Source organism: Peromyscus eremicus, chromosome 4, assembly GCF_949786415.1.
Source record: "Peromyscus eremicus chromosome 4, PerEre_H2_v1, whole genome shotgun sequence".
NCBI lineage: Eukaryota > Metazoa > Chordata > Mammalia > Rodentia > Cricetidae > Peromyscus > Peromyscus eremicus.
The window spans coordinates 41,086,241-41,107,194 of record NC_081419.1 but is presented as its reverse complement, the minus strand read 5'-3'; the positions used below and the strand labels follow the sequence as shown (position 1 = coordinate 41,107,194).

At 39.6% G+C, this 20,954-nt stretch overlaps 1 protein-coding gene across 1 annotated transcript in view; it reads left to right on the top strand.

Moving 5' to 3' along the window:
• The window catches only part of Fap (fibroblast activation protein alpha), a 76,168-nt gene that overhangs the window by 9,086 nt on the left and 46,128 nt on the right, over positions 1-20,954 (top strand). The window contains exons 4-9 of the mRNA XM_059258840.1: positions 11,813-11,911; positions 12,803-12,897; positions 14,177-14,251; positions 16,081-16,133; positions 20,021-20,093; positions 20,772-20,892. Of these exons, the coding sequence (XP_059114823.1) occupies positions 11,813-11,911; positions 12,803-12,897; positions 14,177-14,251; positions 16,081-16,133; positions 20,021-20,093; positions 20,772-20,892 (516 nt within the window). The remainder of the gene's footprint in view (positions 1-11,812; positions 11,912-12,802; positions 12,898-14,176; positions 14,252-16,080; positions 16,134-20,020; positions 20,094-20,771; positions 20,893-20,954) is intronic.

Genomic DNA, 20,954 nt, shown 5'->3' with positions numbered 1-20,954 from the left:
GCAATAGCTCTCTGTTTGGCAGAGGCTGAGAATTTGATAGCTGTTGAGTTCACAAGGCTGGATGTGACAGCACTCCCAATCTGATTTCTGTAGAACTGCTAGTTTTCAGCCCATGTTGGAAGGCTGGAGAAGCTGGGTTCAATGACAGCAAAGGATGATGGTGATGATAGCAGTAGCAGTATAGTAGATGCATTCACTAGCAAGGAGTAGAGGTGGGCAGGCAAAATGGAGAACTGCTTTTCCCTCAGACTTCTTTGTATTTGGAGCTCCCTAGAGGGCACTGCTGACTATTTTAGGGGAAGGTTTTCCCACCTCGGTTAATCCTTCCCATAAACACCCTCACAGATAGGCCCAAAGGTATTTTCTTAGTTCATTCTAGATCAATCAATTTCGACAACCATGGCTAACCATCATATATATATTAGCAGTGAATAATCCGGAAAGAAGATATAATTAAATGGAAAGCTATCCCAGTTCAATAATCAGAAGACAGTATTTTAACATGGCAAAAATCTCTAAATATGTATATGCATTGAATACAGTTTCCATTTACATTCTACATAGTTTTAACAGAAATTGATAAGTTGGTCCTCGAGCCTATAAAATAGCTGAACATTATTGAAAAGTAAACCAGAGGGCCTTGTACTTCATACATTCAGAAATTACTATGAAAGCTATGCAGTCAGGATGCTGTGCTGCCAGCAGAAGAGAAGGTATATGGAACTATAGCATGAGGTGGTGCAGAATAAGGCTTTAGGATGGAGTGGTGGCTCAGTGGTTAGAACCTCCTATCATGCAGTGCATCCTGACAACCTGCGTTTGGTACCCGGGTGCAGGATCCCACATAAGAAATAGGGTGTCATAGTATTTATCTGTAATCCCAGCACTCCCACAAGGATACAGGGGGATCAAAACTGAGTACACGCTGGCCAAATATCTCACTGCAGAACAAACAACAAGAGAAATTCTGTCTCAAGAAGGTGGAAGTCAAGAGCTCACACTCAGAAGTTGTTTTCTACAAAGTTATACTTCTACAAACACATCATGACCTCTGTCTGTCTGTCTGTCTGTCTGTCTGTCTCTCTCTCTCTCTCTCTCTCTCTCTCTCTCTCTCACACACACACACACACACACACACAAATAGTTAAAGGATTTTTTTTCTAAAAGAAAGTTCTGCAATAAAGGTTCATTAACTTTTATCGTTACCTTGACAAATCAGTGGAGAAAAATATTAACAGCAACTTCAGCTGGAGCAATCAGATGTCCCTATGCTAAAGAATGGACTCTGCCCTCACATCCTGAAAAAATTAATTCAGAGTGGGCCAAAGACCCAAATAAAGGACCAACGTATTCAAACTTTCACACCCAGGGAAAATCTCTAGGTCCTTGGGTGGATAATTTCTAAACTATGACCAAAAGTACAAACCACAAAAGACAAAATAGGTAAACTGAAACTTTTCAAAAGTTAATGCTTTTGAGTTGCATAGAATAACATCACAAAAGTGAAAAGAGTGTTCACAAAATGGGAAGACGTATTTGTAAAAAGTGTATCCAATAAGCAAGTGATACAAGTATGTAAAGATGTAAAGACCTGTAACAGCTCACAGTAAAGAGTGAAATACACAAATCAACAGTCTTCTGAAGGATATACAGAGAAAGTTAACAAGTACTAATAAGCTTGTGGATGGTGCTCAACATCATTCATCATTAGACACCTGCAAATCAAAACCACAATAAAATGCCAGGAAAGGAAATGACTCATCTGCTGTAATGTGGCATGCAGAGGAAATGGAGAAAAACAGCCAGAGTAGAAAGAGATGGAGTAGACAAGTTTTCAGATCTGGCTGCTAAACAAAGACTCAGGGGAAGAGGGAGGTCGATGATCTTTCCCAATCATTTCAGTGGAGGAATGTGTGGAGGGTGGGTAGTGCCGTTTATGGAGAGGAATCTGGATAAAGAGCATGGGAATTGTTCTATTTTATTTATTCTTTCTTATTATTCCTTTCTTTTTTGTTATTTTCTCTTCTTTTCCTCCTTCCACCTCCATCTATTTCTCTATGTATATGTGTGTATATGAGTTAACTATTCCACCATTGAGTCACACCTCTAGCTGTACTGATTCTGAAGTACAAATGAAGATGCTAAGTTATACACAGAGGTCTGGAGTGTATAGAAGTGGGGTTTGAGTGTGGTACTGGTCCTGTAGGTGGGTCCCCAAAAATGGTCCTGAAAGGATGAAACGACTTTAGGAAGTGGCTCTTCATCAAGTCATATGCAGTACCAATAAAGGAGCTACCTCACAATTTCAAACAGGAGTTAGAAGATGTGCTGCCATAGGAGATTGAGTCTTAAATAGACAAGGATAGGTTTCATGTTTATAAATCCCCAAATGGTGCTTGCATGTCTTGTGCATGATACTGACCATGTCCTGTGATCTTTGAAAATTTACTATGGAAAAACTTGACACTTCCTTTGAATGATTTGTTATTCAGCATGTTGCTACCTTCTGAGATGAGCTACTGCCCTCTTTAGCCACACAGTAAGTGCTCTAAGCTAGGAATCTCTTTGCTGGAAGTCAGCTCAGATCTCTTTATTTTCTTTGCATCTATGTGGTTTTTTTTTGGAGTATAATTACTCTCTCTCTTGTATGCTGTTTGGTTCTTGTTCTAATTTTTTATATTTGTTGTTGTTTTACGGCAAGTGTGCTTCTATGTTAAACCATAATGGCAAAGGACTCTGCCTCTATAATAAGATAGATGTTAAATCCAAGCTTGTGATGCATTAAGCATGTTAGTTGGCCTCTAGTTTCCATGTCCTAACTTGCAAATGGTGTTCACAACAGTACACACTTCAGAGGAGCACTGTGAAGACTTAGCAGGTGCATGCGTGAGAGTGCTTCCAACTTGTAAGACCTCAGTAAGCTGTAACACATCCTGTTGCTGACAGAAATTTATTACTTCAGACCCTTTCCCCGCTAAAGTTGTAAGGCTTGACTCATATTTGATTTTAAGCAGCTTTAAGTGTACTTTTCACCCAGACATTTCCTGCACTTGTTCCTTTGGACTTCCTCTGGAAACCAGCAAGACCCAATCTGCTGGTTAGAATGGGGATCCTCTTAGGTAGGCTCTTTGCAAAGCCAGCAGGAGGATGGACACAGTGTTCTGGGGCCATTTGTCTTCCGTGGAGTGGCCTTGTGGAAGCAATCTCAACGCCTTCACAGAAATAAGAACAAAAAGCCCTGCCTGTCATTGTGTGCCCACTTAAGATGGCACCCCTCTTCATGTGCTTCCTGACAAATGTGAGCATGATTACTGGATGTTTCTACTCTGATACACACTCTCAATCTTTTAGGACTAGTCAATTAAATGGCAGACACAGCCTCATAAAGACACAAAGTTTTCAGAAAGAATTAGGATTACAGTGGCTCATTACTTCTTGTGAATCATTTCAAGAGCTGTAATTTCTCGAGTAAATAATTGAGCTAACTTTCAGCTTTGCTTAATATGTTGAAAACTCAAATAATTAAAGCATGGCTAATTAGGGCATTTAAGTGCTGTATGAGTAACTATGCTAAAGATGGGCCAAATTGAATTTAAGGGCACAGCCAAGGATGAAGTGTTAAATGGGCAAGTGTCAGTCGTGCGGAACAGACAAATATGCTTTGACAGTTATAATTTCTTTTAAGCCTTCAGAGTTTGGAACCACAAATATAAAGCCACCATTCTAAAATCACCCACTGATTATATTCTAGCACCAATCATTGTTCAGAAAATGATTAGGAAATCCATTTATTCATCCAAGAATTTGAATAGTGAAATATTTTAATGGAATAATTATTCAAATTTGTTTAGTATGTTTTATTATTCTCATACCTACTTTATACTTTTTATACACATACATACACACACACACACACACACACACACACACACACACACACTCCACAATCAAACAATGACCAGAATGCTTTCCCTGTAAAATCTAACCCGGAGCAGAATCAGTCAGCTTGCCTTTCCCCCCTTTCTTTGGGGTCCCTAAGTGAGTATAACTGAAGGAAGACCCACTGCAGGTGATACACAGAATAATTGCCCAGGAGCATAAACATTGAAAGAGATCACCCACGGGTCCTGAGAGCCATGCTCACTGCTTAGTGTGGTGGTGGCTAATCTCCACAACATGAAAATTGCTATACAGCCTTACAGTCTTCCAGGAATTCATAGTCAGAAAGCAGATCTAATGATGGGTAAAGGGATACATTGAACAGAACAGATTCAGTGAAGGAGGAGGAATCATCCAGAAGCATGGGGAAAATTACCAGCTACCAGACCTCAGCCAGAGACTCTGCTTCAAGTGAGTTTGAATGTGAGAAAAACTAAAAATATTTTTTAAAATTGTGTTGGCTTGCTTGCGGTTTTTGGGTTTACTTGCTTATTTACTTATTTATTTATTTAATTTTTTGAGACAGGGTTCCACATTAAGTCAAGCTGGCCTCGAACTCACTTTGTAGCCAGGCTAGCCACAGTTTTTTTTTCTTTTCTTTATTACTAAGAAATTTTCTATTCATTTTACTTACCAACCACAGATACCTCTCCTCTCCCTCCTCCCATTCCCCAACACCCCCCCCCCAGGCCATCCCCCTATTCCCACCTCTTCCAAGGCAAGGCCTCCCATGAGGAGTCAGCAGAGCCTGGTACATTCAGATGAGGCAGGTCCAAGTCCCTTCCCCTTCACCCAGGCTGTACAAGGTGTCCCACCATAAGCACTGGGCTCCACAAAGCCAGCTCATGCACCAGGGATGGACCCTGATCCCACTGCCAGGAGGCCCCTTGAGCAGGTCATTCTAAACAACTGTCTCACCTATGCAGAGGGCCTAGTCCAGTCCCATGGAGGCTCCACAGCTATTGGTCCATAGTTCATGAGTTCCCACTAGTTTGGTTTGGTTGTCTCTGCATAGTTCCCCATCATGATCTTGATGCCCCTTGCTCATAGAATCCCTCTTCCTTCTCTTTGACTACACTCCTGGAGCTCGGCCTGGTGCTTGGTTGTGGATCTTTGCATCTGCTTCCATCAGTTGCTGGATGGAGGCTCTATGATGACAGTTAGGGTATTCACCAATCTGATTACTGGCATAGGCCAGTTCTGGTACCCTCTCCACTATTGCTAGTAGTCTAAGGTGAGTCATCCTTGTGGATTCCAGGGAACTGTCTTAGTCCCCCTGTTCTCCCTATTACCATAATGTCTCCCTCTATCATGGTATCTCTCTCCTTGCTTTCCCACTCTGTCCCTGTTCCAGCTCAATCATCTCATTCCTTATATTCTCATCCTCTATCCCCTACCCTCCATTGCCCCCCTAACCCCCAGTTTGCTCATGGAGATCTCATCTATTTTCCCTTCCCAGGGCGATCCATATGTCCCTCTTAGGGTCCTCCTTGTTAACTAGCTTCGCTGGAGCTGTGGTTTGTAGTCTGGTTATCCTTTGCTTTATATATAGTATCCACTTTTGAGTGAGTATATACCATGTTTGTCTTTCTGAGTCTGGGTTACCTCACTCAGGATGACATTTTCTAGTTCCATCCATTTGCCTGCAAATTTCATGATGTCATTTTTTTTAACTGCTGAGTAGTACTCTATTGTATATATGTACCACATTTTCTTTATCCATTCTTCAATTGAGGGGCATCTAGGTTGTTTCCAGATTCTAGCTATTATGAATAATGCTGCTATGAACATAGTTGAGCATGTATCCTTGCGGTATGATTGAACATGCCTTGGGTATATGCCCAAGAGTGGTATTGCTAGGTCTTGAGGTAGATTGATCCCAATTTTCTAAGAAACCACCATACTGATTTCCAAAGTGGCTGTACAAGTTTGCACTCCCACCAACAGTGGAGGAGTGTTCCCCTTGCTCCACATCCTCTCCAACATAAGCTGTCATCAGTGTTTTTTATCTTAATCATTTTGACAGGTATAAGATGGTATCTCAGAGTCATTTTGATTTGCATTTCCCTGATGACTAAGGATGCTGAGCAATTCCTTAAATGTCTTTTGGCCATTTGAGAATTTTTTTGTTCAGAAATCTCTATTTAACTCTGTAGTCCATTTTTTAATTGGATTGTTAGGTATTTTGATGTCTAGTTTCTTGAGTTCTTTATATATTTTGGAGATTAGCCCTCTGACAGATGTGGGGTTGGTGAAGATATTTTCCCATTCTGTAGGCTGTTGTTTTTTCTTATTTATTGTGTCCTTTACCTTAAAGAAGCTTCTCAGTTTCAAAGGTCCCATTTATTGTTGTTCTCAGTGTTTGTGCTACTGATATTATATTTAGGAAGTAGTCTCTTGTGTTCAATGTTACTTCCTATTTTCTCTTCTATCAGGTTCAGTGTAACTGGATTTATGTTGAGGTCTATGACCCACTTGGACTTGAGTTTTGTGCAGGGTGATAGATATGGATCTATTTGCAGTCTTCTACATGTTGACATCTAGTTATGCCCACAACATTTGTTGAAGATGCTTTCTTTTTTCCATTGTGTGTTTTTGGCTTTTGTCAAAAGTCAGATGTTCATAGGTGTGTGAATTAATGTCAGGGTCTTCAATTCGATTCCATTGGTACACATGTCGCTTTTTATGCCAATACCAAGCTGTTTTTATTACTATAGCTCCACAGTAGAACTTGAGGTCAAGGTTCCATACTAACTCAAGCTGGCCTGGAACTCACTTTGTAGGCCAGGCTAAGCATAGTTTCATAAAAATTCCCCTCCCTGAGCCTTCCTGGTGCTGGGATGATAGGTGGAAGTGGCCATGCTGAGCTTTAGAAACCAATTTCTTTGTGTGTTGCAATACCGATGCATGAACTCAGTACATTGTTATGTTAGGCAAAAGCTGAACCTCTGAGTTACATCCATGGCCCTTTCCTTTTTGTGTTTTTATTTAGACACAGTGTCTCACTAAGTCACCTAGGCTGACCATGAACAAATTCAGTAGCCTAGACATGTCTTGAGCTTTCGATTCTCTTACCTCAGCCTCCAGAATAGCTAGGATTATAGACCTGTGCCACCTGGCATAGAAATCTATCTTGTAAGTAGTATTTCACATGGCTTCAAGGACCAAATTTGGGTAAATATTTAAATGAAGGCACATATAAGTGAAAGATTTTATATATATATATATATATATAACATACTATATATTACATATTAATATATATAATTACAGTACAGTCTAGAGCATAAAAAATAAGGCTGAGTATATCTTTGAGGGAGAATTAGCAAAACAAGGTAACACAGTATCTGTAAACTTAGTTTTTGTTTTTTTCCAACCCAAGCTATTCTTTGTGTTTCTGCTTTTTTGTAGGGTACATGTTAGTAATAAAAATCAAACATGACTTCTGTCTTCATGGTTGGAGCTCTATACCTTATGGAACTCTTAGCCAGACATGAAAAATACATGTGTTCAATACTGAAGTGGTGTGGTAGCACAACTGCACCAAGGATGTGTTACGTGACAACTGCCAGTGAATGGTGTAGTGACCCAGTGTTACACTCACAATCTTGGTGGTTTTATTTCCACTTTAATGTAATTTGATGCAACATCCTAGCATAGAGATGCAGCATCCACAGAGTTACAGACATTGGTGAATTCCAGCAGAAAAAGAAAACCCAATTTAAATTCTCCCTGTTTTAACAGGGATGGATGTTCCTGTGCCCAGCTTAATAACAACATAGCTACACTTCCTATGCCCCTAGTCTACAAAGGTACTATACCATGAAGTTAGGAATGATCTTCCTACCTCAAGTCTGTGTTATGAGACTTATCCTTTATCTGCATACATATGTTGTGCATCATGATTGGTTGGAGGTTAAGTACTATTCTCATTATGGCAATGAGTAGTATGATTAATACTATTTAAATACTTTACTGGTATTTTGATCCATAATATGACATATGCTAGCTTCTATAAATAGATTGTTGGCATTTGTAACTACTATGTGCCCATATAAATAAGTGACTAACTAGGAAATCATATGAAATATTCTATCAAGTACAATCGTTCTGCATCGTGTAATTTGGAGATTGCAAAAGAAAATAGCAAACCCTGGGCATCTTCCTGAGAAATCCAATAAATACCAGGCGACCAATAATCATATAAATGAGAAAATGACTAGGTTTTTAAAATAATTTGAAAAATTGGCCATATGTGCAATATTGGTACTAATTTTATTTATAACAGTAACTGCAACATGCTAGTTAAGGAGCTACACAATAGCCAAAGCATTCCAAGAGTAATTGATGGATTTTGATAAGTTAGAATAAAAGAGTGCTTTCACTGTTTGCGTAATAGCCTCAGCTATCTCTGTGTTGATAAAACTGTGATTTAGTTCATATTCAGCAATAACACAAACAAAAATGTTCAAGGATCAAACTACTTGGGAAACATTGATATAAACCATTTATAAATGACTTTACAAAGATGAGGACCAAGTCTGGTTCCCAAGCACCCACGTGAAGGCTGGGCACTGGTGGCAAGCATTTGCAACCCCAGTGTTATAGTGCAGAGGCAGAAGGATATTGGGGACCAGCCTAGCCAGAGCAGCAATCTCCAAGTTCCCTGAGAACCATTTCCTCAGTAAATAAGACAGAGAATAAAGGGAAACACCACCATTAACTTCTGACTTCCACTTGTGCACACACACACACACACACACACACACACACACACACACACACATGGAGGGTATTTAAAGAATACTTCTGGGCTGAAAAGACAGTTCAGCGGGTAAGGGTACTTGCTGTGTAATCATGGAGACCTGAGCTCAAATCCTCAAGTTTCACATTAAAAAAAAAAAAAGCTGAGTATAATCCTGTGTGTGTGACCCAGTGTTGCAGAGTGGAGACAGGAGTAGAGTTGTAGAGAGTCGAGACAAGAGGGTTGCTGGACCTTTTTGGTGGACAGCTTAGCTTCAGTTTTAGAGAGACATCCTGTTTCAAAGTAGTCCAGGAGAGAGGGGAACAGCAGGACCGCTCAACATCTGACTAGTCACATGCATCCATGTACAGGAAGTGGAGGAGGAGCTGGAATTGGAAGCAGGGTGAGGCTGCAAACGCTTTCATTTGTTTGTTTGTTTGTTTTTGGTTTTTGTTTTGTTTTGTTTTGTTTTCATTTTTCTTTATTAAGAAATTTTCTACTCACTTCACATTCCACCCACAGATTCCCCCCTCTTCCCTCCTCCCACCCCCCAGCCCTCTCTCCCAAGCCACCCAGCATCCCCACATCCCCCAAGTCAAGGTCTCCCATGGGGAGTCAGCGGAGCCCAGCACACTGAGCCTAGGCAGGTCCAAGCCCCTTCCCACTGCACCAAGGCTGTGCAAGGCGTTACACCACAGGCACTGGATTCCCAGAAGCCTTCCCACGCACCAGGGACAGATCTGTGGCCGAGCGGGCTGTAAACTCTTAATGCCTCCCCAATAGAGCACCTTCTCCCACAAAGGTCCACATCCTGGTTGATCTGTAGTCTCTTAAACAGGAGCAGCAGCTGAGGACCAAGTATTCAAATACTTGAGCCTTTTAGGGAATATTTTTCTTTTCAACCACCACAGTAAGCAAACCCATGGTCATAATCAAATGTGTGGACCATATGCACATCAGTAGGAATAGGTTAAAATAGCCTAGAATGTTACTGTCCAATTAACAACTTAGCTGTGATTATAGGTCAGGCGTACATGTTACTTCAAGGTAAATAAAGCAGACTTAGCCCCACAGTTCCAAGTGTAGTCTAGTATGGCTGAATGGGATTGTCAGTATCTTCTACCAGATCCTGTGTATTTTAGATGAGCAAACTAGGGTTCAGAGATCCGCCAAAGCAATATAAGGAATTAATGGAAGAATACATACCCACCCACTCATACTTACATGCCTCTAATCATTCTTCATTTCATGTGTACATTCATTCAATGTAATTTAATAAGCACTCACTTATTAAATGTCTGTATATATTTAGACACCAAAAAAATGTGATGGCAATCAAAATAAAGCAGGGTCTCTGGACTTATGGCAACCACTTGCGTTGCATCATATTAGTAGGACTTAGAGAGCCATTAATACAATTGTCACACAAATGCACATATAATTTCAAAGATAATTTCTCTAAAATAAAATGGCATATGCTTTGGAATTGTGACAAGGAAATGTGACTTGAAGGAGAGGGTCAGGAAGGGTTTCTCAGAAGTAGAAAACTTAAATTAAACATTGAAGCCTAACCAGAAACCATGAGGCATAAAAGGAGAGTGGAGAGAGGTACAGAAGCCCTGGAAAGAGACAGGGGTGCTGTGCTGTTTTAAGTGAGACCAGTTCTCCATAGTCTCCTGCCTTTGAACCTACGGTCCCCAGATCGGTGGCACTGTCTGAGGAGGTTTAGATGGTGCAGCCTTACTAGAGTCACTAGGGGTAGGCTTTGAGATGAAAGCCTCAGGCCACTTCTAGTTTGGTCTCTCTTCTTCATGCTTTCATTTTAAAAGGTAGGGTATCTGCCCCCTGCTCTTGTGGCCATGCCTGTAACTTGTTACCAAATTCCTTCTTGCCACGATGGACTCCTCTCCCTCTGGAACAATGAAACTAAATACTCCTCCTTAAATGGCCTTGGTCAGAGCAGTTTATCACAGCAACAGAAAAGTGACCTATCCAGGTGTTTATGGGATAGAAGTAAAGCCCAGCATGTTTAGGGTCAAGAACGTAAGATGGGAGGAGCAGGAAAGACTGGTGGGAGAGGCTGTCCTAGACCTGCCCGGACCTGTAGTCCAAGTTTAGAATTTTTATCTTTATAATGAGCGTCATGGCAAGCTATGCAAGACTGTTAGCAGAAGGATAATATTATGGTTCTCATCTTTAACAGCTTTATTTTCACCTGGGTGAATGCCAGACTCATAAATGCTATTTTGAGGTATTGGGCTTTCCTGTAACTTTGAGGTTCTAAGTGGCGGCCTGGAGAAGGAGCAGGTGGGAGGGAGCGAGAGCGGAAGCGGGGCCATGAAGGGATATTGGGAGGGTGTTGCCTTATCGCCCATCTGGCTTAACCTGTCAGTCCTGGGGCTGTCTAATGAGCTTCCGAGGAAATAAAGACATGTTTTAAAAAAATAGAGCTGCTTAGAAGGATTCGCATATAGAAGAAATTTACTTGTTGTTTGTGAGCTGTGTGAGGTTGGCTTTTCCATGAATTTACATGACTTTTTTAAGATACTTAATGTGGTACTCCTGGTCCAGTTTCTTTTTGTAAAAGAATATATCAGTGCTAAGACGATTGTCTGTATTCACTACAGCCCTTCTTAGGATTTCAGAGGGTAAGAATTCTGGCTGATCTCACTCATCCAAGTGGAATTCTAAAATGCGTCATTGAAAAATGAATAGGAAACCAAGCCAGGCTTTGCAAGTGAGGAAGTGTACGGAGAAGGCTGTGGGAAGTTCAGCCCTGCTTCAGAGGTGGGCTTTTAGACTTGGTTCTCTGAGGTCTGAAGTTGTTGGAACTTCACCTCCCTTCCTAGAAGTCCTTGACAGGTTTTATTTTTACTGCTGGAAGATAGTGTCCCAGATGCCCTGAAATCTTTAATTTCCTCTACACAACCCCCAACTATCCCTCCCAGGCTACCAGAGTACTCCCGAAGTCTGGATTGCCTGTCAGCAAACACACTGTGTAGGACTAAACAGGCACTTTGCAATGGCAGAGCCTATCCGTACCTGAGAAAGAACAGATGAAGGACAACTTTAGAATTTAGTCGGGCTGTTAACCTTGTTTCTAATAATATGTTTCTTCTTCCCGCTAAGTCCACAACCCTGAAAGAGACACAAGGAGAGCTCTCACTCTGAAGGATATTTTAAATGGAACATTCTCATATAAAACATTTTTTCCAAACTGGATTTCAGGTAAATGGATCATTTCTTATCTTCTGGGAGTTTGTAAAATATATATTCTTTTTTGTTGTCCATGCCAAGGCTCTTTTATAATAGCCAGAGTTACTGCTCACCAATAGAAACTAACAGAGACGGATTATTCAGAATATTCAGGGAACGTTTTGTACCACCATTCATTCCTGGCTTGCACAATTTTTATGAAGCTACCCTGAATCTTAGAAGGAAAGCAGAAGTTAGGAATGCTGTCTCGGAATATTGCCAGTGAATGACATTGCTTCTGGGAGTAGGAAACAGGTCCCTAATTAGGAGGAGTCATGAGAATTTTACCCAAAGGGAGAGTCTATCATTAATCTAGACAATCTAAGAGGAAGTCAGCTCCCTCCCTGACAGAAATAGACCTTTAAGGGTTACAGAATTGATATTCCTAGATTTTATGATGACAACGTGGTCAAAGAGGTCTAACCAAAGGAACAGTAAGGTTAAATCAATGGCATTCTACTTGTGTATATAAAGGGTCATTTACCAAGGTAGAGCATTGACATTTCTCTCTTTAGAAAATTCATGTAAAGTATCTGTTACAGTAAATCAAAACAAAGCCAAAATAAGACTTATTTTCATTATTACAAAAGAAACACCCATTCTAAACTAGCGTGTCCTGTTCGTAGCTCAGAGAAGATGACATTTCACTCTGAGCACCCTGAATCAGTTAGAAGAAGGATGCTGGCAAATGTGCCATCTTTAGGAGATGCAGACAGAGCAGAGTTCTGTTCCTCCCATCTGCAGCCTCTATGTGCTGGGAGGGAGGAAAGCAAGGTGTATTTGTGGAGCGGAGGGGGGTCTTTTGTTATAAATATTTTCTTTAAGAGTGATGATTTCTTGTTTTGCTTTCTTTTGTGTTTAAAGCACAGGAATATCTTCATCAATCTGCTGATGACAACATAGTGTTTTATAATATTGAAACAAGAGAATCCTATGTCATTTTGAGTAATACCACCATGGTATGTATCAGCATTGTTTGACTCCCTCAGAAACCTTTGCAAGCACCCCGCTGACTCAGGACCAATTCAGATTCTTAGTGGTGATCTGGATACAATCCACCCGTCTTCCTACCTTCATCCCCAGTGCTTTCTAGACACACTGAACCACTGCCCTCCTCCTCTGCTCTGTCCCACAGTGTCTTTTCCTGCTGTGTAAGTAATATGGTGTAAGATATGAATTAGGAACCTAGAATCAAGTGAGCTGAGATTCAACTCCTTTCACTAAGGTGAAATGTTGGATAAGTTACTACACTACCCCAGCTTGCTATACCTCAGTTTCTTCTACTGTAGAGTGAGGGCAATGATACTTCTTTAGGTTAATGTAGCTTGAGTTTTCCTGCCTGGCCCACAGTCAGGACAAATCTCTGTCACCCGCCAGTCCCACAGCCACTCAGACCCAACCAAGCAAACACAGAGACTTATATTGCTTACAAACTGTATGGCCGTGGCAGGCTTCTTGCTAACTGTTCTTACAGCTTAAATTAATCCATTTCCATTAATCTATGCCTTGCCACATGGCTCGTGGCTTACCGGCATCTTCACATGCTGGTTGTCATGGTGGCGGCTGGCAGTGTCTCTCTGACTCAGCCTTCCACTTCCCAGCTTTATTCTCCTCCTTGCCCCGCCTACACTTCCTGCCTAGCCAACGGCCAATCAGTGTTTTATTGATTAATCAGTAACACATTTGCCATACATCACACAGCAGGTTAATATAAAAATTAAACCAAAAAACATTGAAATGTGCTTAGGACATTGCTTAACAGAGAATAGATGTTCAAGGAATGGTAGCTATGATGTTTGGTTCATGCTGTTCTTTCCTCCTGGGAATTCAAACCTCCTCCATCTCTACCCTCAAAGACATCCTAGTCTTTCAAACTGAGCTCCAAGGACATCCTTGTAGTCTGTGTAACCAATTACCCTCTCAATTCAACTCTGGCACTCTCCCCTTAATGCTTTTGCAATGTTGTACTGAATCACTTTTATAACTTTCTAATTTGCACTGTCACTCTTCTGTAAGATTTAATATTATATGCTTTTGAAATTGCTGGGTTTTTTTTATATTAAAATCTTCCCATAGTGTCTAGTAAATTCTCTCATTTGTACTAGGTATAGCATCCATTTTTTAAAATTGCATTCAAATTGTAGCTGAGTATATCGATGATGTGATATTCCTTTAGAATAAAAAAGCTTATGACAGGTAATTTTTCCTGTATTCTAACCAACTTCTTCATAATTTCAGAAAAGTGTGAGTGCTTCAGATTACGGTTTGTCACCTGATCGGCAATTTGCATATCTAGAAAGTGATTATTCAAAGGTATTAACTACTTAATTTTGATACATATGCATATATAGAGATAATTATTTCTTCTGTTTAGTGTCTTAAAGTAAGAAAATTTAATTGGAACTAGGAGAGGAGGCACCTACCAGGAGGAGTCTATATCTCTCTGTAAACATATAGGAAATCAGTGAGTCCATGAAGCACAGCTAAAACATACACAATAATTTATAATTTGACATTTTTTAAGTCTCGTTGTCTGATTATCAAGTAGCAGAAAATAATTTTTTCCTGAGGTAAGAAAATGTCATTTGGGCATACCGATATCTGTCAAAAAGGGAGTAATTATTCTGGTATCTCTAGAAGTCTTCATCATCATAACATATTAGGTAATTCTTGTACAGCTTAACTTTTTGTTTGTTTGTTTGTTTTTCAAGACAGGGTTTCTCTGTGTAGTTTTGCACCTTTCCTGGAACTCACTTTGTAGACCAGGCTGGCCTTGAACTCACAGAGATCCGCCTGCCTCTGCCTCCCAAGTGCTGGGTTAAAGGCATGCGCCACCACCACCCGGCAATTCTTGTACAGTTTATTCTCACAAAACTATACTGTTATTCCAAACAGAAGCATCAAGGTGTAGCATATGAAGTTGTATATCAACACAGGAGTATGCAGTCAATATACTGTAGAGGAAGGCTCAGATTTTGTGTATTTGAAAGTCTAATCCTTTAGTGTTACTGGTACTTAATTTTCTCTTCCTGAATGAATAAGTGGTAGATAGATGATGGTTATCTCACTTCTCTCCGTATGTGACAAAGCATAAAGCAACTTACTTTCAAACTAAAATTTTAGTAGTACTTTTGAGATCTTTTGATAAAGAAGGAAGGAAGGAACGAACGAACGAACAAACGAACTTTTACTTTGACTACACTTTTCAGATCTTCCCTGAGTTGAAGTTCCCTTTTAGGCTTTCTTTCTTATTCCAATGGGGAAGTCATTGTGACCACTACCAGGATGCTCAGTCAGGGGCTTATTCTCCAGTAGTCCAGGCCATGGTGACCCAAATCCTCAGAAATATGTATTTCAGCCTAATGGAGCTTGTCAAGAGATTGAAAGCCCTTTAAGAAGCAGAATCCCGGCCAGGCGGTGGTGGCGCATGCCTTTAATCCCAGCACTCGGGAGGCAGAGCCAGGCGGATCTCTGTGAGTTTGAGGCCAGCCTGGGCTACCAAGTGAGTCCCAGGAAAGGCGCAAAGCTACACAGAGAAACCTTGTCTCGAAAAAACCAAGAAAAAAAAAAAAGAAAGAAACAGAATCCCAAACAATGTTTGCATTATTCACTAAGCCCAGCATATACTCAAGTAGATGAAGAGCAGCTCAGTTCAGAAGGAATATTAAGTTAAACTCTTCTATTTGTTTTTCAAATTCTATGATTTAAATATATACACCCAAAGAAAGGAAGACATTTTGTAACAAGCTGTCCAGGAAATTCCTTCTAACCAATTTTAAAGGGTATTATTCTTACCAAGGTTTGACGCAGATGCTAGAGGCTATGGACATCACAGGGGTCCTCCTTCAATCTAGAGGAACATTTTGAGGACAAAGGGTGTCAAAGATAAGATTTTTTTATACTGTAAAATGACTTTGGGCATGCTTTTTATGGAGTAAAAGTTAGATCATCCTGAGGTGCCCTCTGGCACCTGAACAAGTAGCATGAAAGTATACATACAGTAAAAGTAAAGGAAACCCTGCTTTGCATTGAAACACATCTCCCTTACAGCCCAATGAGAATCCATCATTACATATTATTATCCAAATGAGCTTTCTGAGCTTTATAACTTTGTCCTCTGTCTCTGCCTCTCTTCCCAACAGCTTTGGCGATACTCATACACAGCGACATACTACATCTACGACCTTTGGAATGGGTAAAGCACCTTGGCTAGCTATTAATGCAGCTTAACTTTTAAGACTTCTAGCTCTGATCTGAGTTTAAGACTACATTATCTTGTTACTGATATTACGTATGTAGTTTGCAATAAACATCAACCCACAAAACAGGATGACTCTCCTATGATATAGTTTCCTCTTTATTTGACTACTATTGTGCATTTTATATACAAAATATCTTTGATTTTTCTAATTTCAACAAGAAAATAACAGATGTGCGACTTATGGAAATAAACACATGTAATAAAACTTTTTAAAACGCATGGGAATGAGACAATTTTAAGGAGGAAGCCCACTACATTAGAAAGAGGCTGGAGAAGGGAAGTATGGCAATAGCCATTGTCTGGATCCACATCCCACTCACTGATTTAAAACTGATTGTTTTTAAATATTTAAAACGCTTATTTTAATCCTCAAAGTGTTAAATATCTCTCAATTATAGAAGGAATAGAGATGGCCATTTATGTATTTTCTTTATTTTTATGTACATTCCAACTACATGAAATAGTTAACACTTAAAAGGAAAACAAAATGAATGTACAGGAATATGAAGGGACAGCATCCTAGACAGAAGAGTATATGACGGTTTCCAGAGACAACACAAAAGGTTAAGAAAAACGAAACTTCAGTATCTCATGTCCACTGGTTAGAGGAGAGCAGCCTGCTAGGGGAGGCTCTATAAAGTTGGAAAGGATTTGGGGACTGAAACCTGGTGAATAATAACCAGGCAACCACTAAAAAGAGCTTAGATCTATTTCTGATGGCAAGAGGAAACCACTGAGGGATTTTATAGGAAATGACACAATCAGATTTGTACCTTAGACAACTCACTCTGGCTAGTTGAGGAAATAGATCACTCTGGTTACTCATCTTCATATGATACCCTCTTTACTGTTATACAAAAAGTAAGAATAATTGTATGTCTTGAAGAGGTATTGAAAATGCTCTTCAGGGCTATTTTCCCTTTTGTCAAACAAGGAACAAAATAATTTTTTTAACGTGTCTCCTTATTTCAGGGGAAAAAAACAAGACCTGGTTTTTAAAACATAGTCTCAGTTGATCTAATGGATTTGGAGTCTCCTTTCTGTTTCAATATCACTGCTAAAGGCAAGAAGTATTTGCAGAGCTCTATAGCCTGAAAAGCATATATAGAAAAATGCAAATGAGCTGAAAGAACCAACCCTGCTCCTAAGAACCCTCAGTCTAGCAAGATGTGAATCATAGCCTTGCAGAATAGTTTTATTCAGGCTTTAATCATGCCATTATCATTTAAAAGTTCTTGATGTTGAAGTTCACCAAATTGAAAAGCACCCAAATGAAAATATTCCCAAATAAAATGATGATTACTAATTTCTTAGCAACAGCTTAGACAAGATTATGTCCTGCAACTGTGTTACCTGCTTAGCTTGTCTGTAGTATATCTAGTCAAACCACTCACTGGGTTTGCTTGTTTGTTTGTTTTTTATATGTGTATTTGTGTGTGTGTGTGTGTGTGTGTGTGTGTGTGTGTGTGTGTGTCTTCTATTTTCTTCACAACTATTTAATTTTGCAGATATTTTTGGCCAGGCAAAATAATATCATTTTAGTTGGAGGTGGCAAATTGGTTGAAAGTCAAGTGGCAATGCCACTAATCTCATGCTTCTGCCTCTGAAGATTACTAAAACCTCTAACCAAAAACCTATTTGTAATTGCTACCCACTGGCAAGAGAAAAAAATCACTTTCCTCCAGTGAGGTGTCACTGGGTATATCAACCACACCTACCCAGCAGTAGTTAATGGACACAAAACAAGATCCATAGTTTTTGTTGTTACTGTTGAGGACTTTTTGTTTTGTTTTGGCAGTAGTTAATGGACACAAAACAAGATCCATAGTTTTTGTTGTTACTGTTGAGGACTTTTTGTTTTGTTTTGGCTTTTTTTTTTTTTTTTTGGTTTTTCAAGACAGGGTTTCTCTGTGTAGCTTTGCGCCTTTCGTGGATCTCGCTCTGTAGACCAGGCTGGCCTCGAACTCACAGAGATCCGCCTGCCTCTGCCTTCTAAGTGCTGGGATTAAAGGCGTGCGCCACCACCACCCAGTGGCTTTTTAAATCTTATGTGTTCATTTTTATTTTCATTTTTGTGCTTTTTGAGAGAGAGAGAGATCTGGGGAAAAACATTCTCAAAATATATTGTATGAAAAAGAATTAATACATTTTAAAAATAAATTTAAGAAAAAAGTCTAGTGCACAGTAATGAAGATGGTTGTGGTTTAAGCAAGGTGGGATCCATAGGTGACATCTTTTCTAATACATCCCCTTTCTCCATCTTTTGTGGCATTAGTGACTCATAAAAACACAAATCGACAGGTCAGGTGGCTTTCCAGTCATAAAGACATGCAATTGGATTTGCAGCTTGCCATTGTTCCTGCCATTGCCAGCTTAAAAAACAGTACCCTGTAGAGAAGACTTGGGCAGTTTTCTGTAACATAGGCAGTTACAATGTAACATTGTAACTTAGGTAGTGTTACAATGTCAGTCAAATGTAATATGAACATTAACTTGATACAGATTGTATACCAGGGAAAGAATGGCTTCTGATCATTATCTTAGCTATATCCTAACATCTCCATTGTCATCATGTGCCTGGTGTTCACGTGTTGACCTCTGGCTGCCAGAAGTCTCACAGCAATGCAGCATTCAAAATCTTCCTCCAAGAGCATCACTTCTTCCTACCAAGCATTTGCCTCATTGTTAGTTATTGTTCTGTGTGACATAATAAATTCAGTCAAGATAAAGTGCATTATAGGTCTTCTCCATCGTCCAGGTATGAGGGAGAGGTGAAGGTCGAACTGACAGACAAATGTGAGGCCCAAGGTACAGAGACTGTTAGCAGAAAGGAATGGGGTCTTTTTGAATGTCTTCAAATTGGTCTTAAGAGTAGATATTGCTTTGCTGTGCCACAGAAACAGTCTTGATGACACTATTAAGATGCTTTTCAAGCAGTCAAACTTTCAGCATGGCAGCTTATGATTCTTTAGTACATAAACATTTGATGTGTTCTCGTTGAAAAGCTACAAGAGCTCCACAATGCAATTCACTTAGCTGAAGCTTGTAGAAGGACGCTAAACATCAAAGCGAGGGTTTTGGGCCAATAGAATATCTGAAATTTCCCCATGGGTGGAGAACTTTGCAAGCTTAAGGCACACTGCCCAGTATACGATCTGTTTTTCAGTTTAGCTTGAGATCAGATGTTCCTTTCCTTTTCTGATTTCAAGTCAGATCCCCAGGGAGATTGTCAAATGGCATCTTATTTTCAAAAATTTGAAATTCATATGCATTCACAGAGATGGGGGTTGTGAATGAGAATGTGGAAGAGCACATATTAAACTTGAGTGCAATTATAGAAACTCAGAGCTGGAAGGCACGTCAGCGACCATCTTAGTCTGGTGTGTGCAAATTTTACAGTCTCAGGGGTTAAATGACTTGAGCTTTATTTGGGGTCTGCCCAAGAACTAGCAAGGCAATTTTTAAAAGTCCTTATCATCTCTCCTTGTTTCACAGTTGCCTTCTGTGAAACAGAGGGACTCTATTAGATGATCTCCAGATGACCCAGTCTGCATGAGTGCTGTCCTTTTACTTCACTGTGAAGGTCTGAAAACAGAGAAGTTAGGTGACTTTTAAACAACCAATGAGAAGATGGCGGCCACTGTGCATGGCTTCAGTGCCTCATTCCCATGTACTCCTCTTTTGCACTGGTAGAAGGGGAGAGATTTTCTACAGATGTCCTTAATTTTAATAGTTTTTTTACTTATTCTGTTTACGCAGAGTAAGCATCGAATCCCAAGAGTTGTGTTTTTATATGTTTATTTTTCTTCCTTTCTTTCTAGGGAATTTGTAAGAGGATATGAGCTTCCTCGCCCAATTCAGTATCTATGCTGGTCGCCGGTTGGGAGTAAATTAGTAAGTGTTTAGATCATAGAAGTGTTTAATCATTTAAATAAAAGAGGAGCCATTTTATTTTGGCCTTTGTTAAATTTCCCTGCCTAAAAGGAAAAAAAAAAAAAAAAAAAAAGATACATCATGACTATTTCAGTGGCTAAAAACGGGAAGAGTTTGGATAAATTGAAACCCGTTTGAGAATTCCGCAAAACCTCAAGCTCATGGATAGACTTCTTTAAATATCGCAGTCAAAAACTTTATCCTTATACTCAGCCAGAATGCGTTGTGCCAGAAAACTCAGGAAAAATATGGTTTTCACAAGTTTCCCAGACTAGCTTCAGACAACATGAAATTTTGTCCAAGCTCTTCTTTAAGGACTCTAAATAAAGATTAGATCTGGCTAGCTATTAATATTCAGGGATTTATTTGACTGCCTGTCAATATGCACAATTACTCATTGGATAATAAAATAACTATTTTGCAGTAGAAATTATTTCTTATTTGATGCAGATTTTTAAAGCATAAAATGTTAATGTGTGTTGATTATATTTTTTAACCTGTTAAATTATTTTAGTTGTGAATTCTTTTGCATTTGAATTACCACCCCTTTAAAAGACAACAGGTGAATAATTAGATATACATTGTTACTATATTTGTTAGAGAACTTTCCCTTATTGACTAATTTTCTGCCATTTCTAGGCCTATGTCTATCAAAACAATATTTATTTGAAACGAAGACCAGGAGATCCACCTTTCCAAATAACTTACACTGGAAGAGAAAATAAAATATTTAATGGAATTCCAGACTGGGTCTATGAAGGTAAGCTGTGTTTCTTTCCTACTGTTGCTGTATTAGGTTTAAAACTGAAAATGCTCTCACGT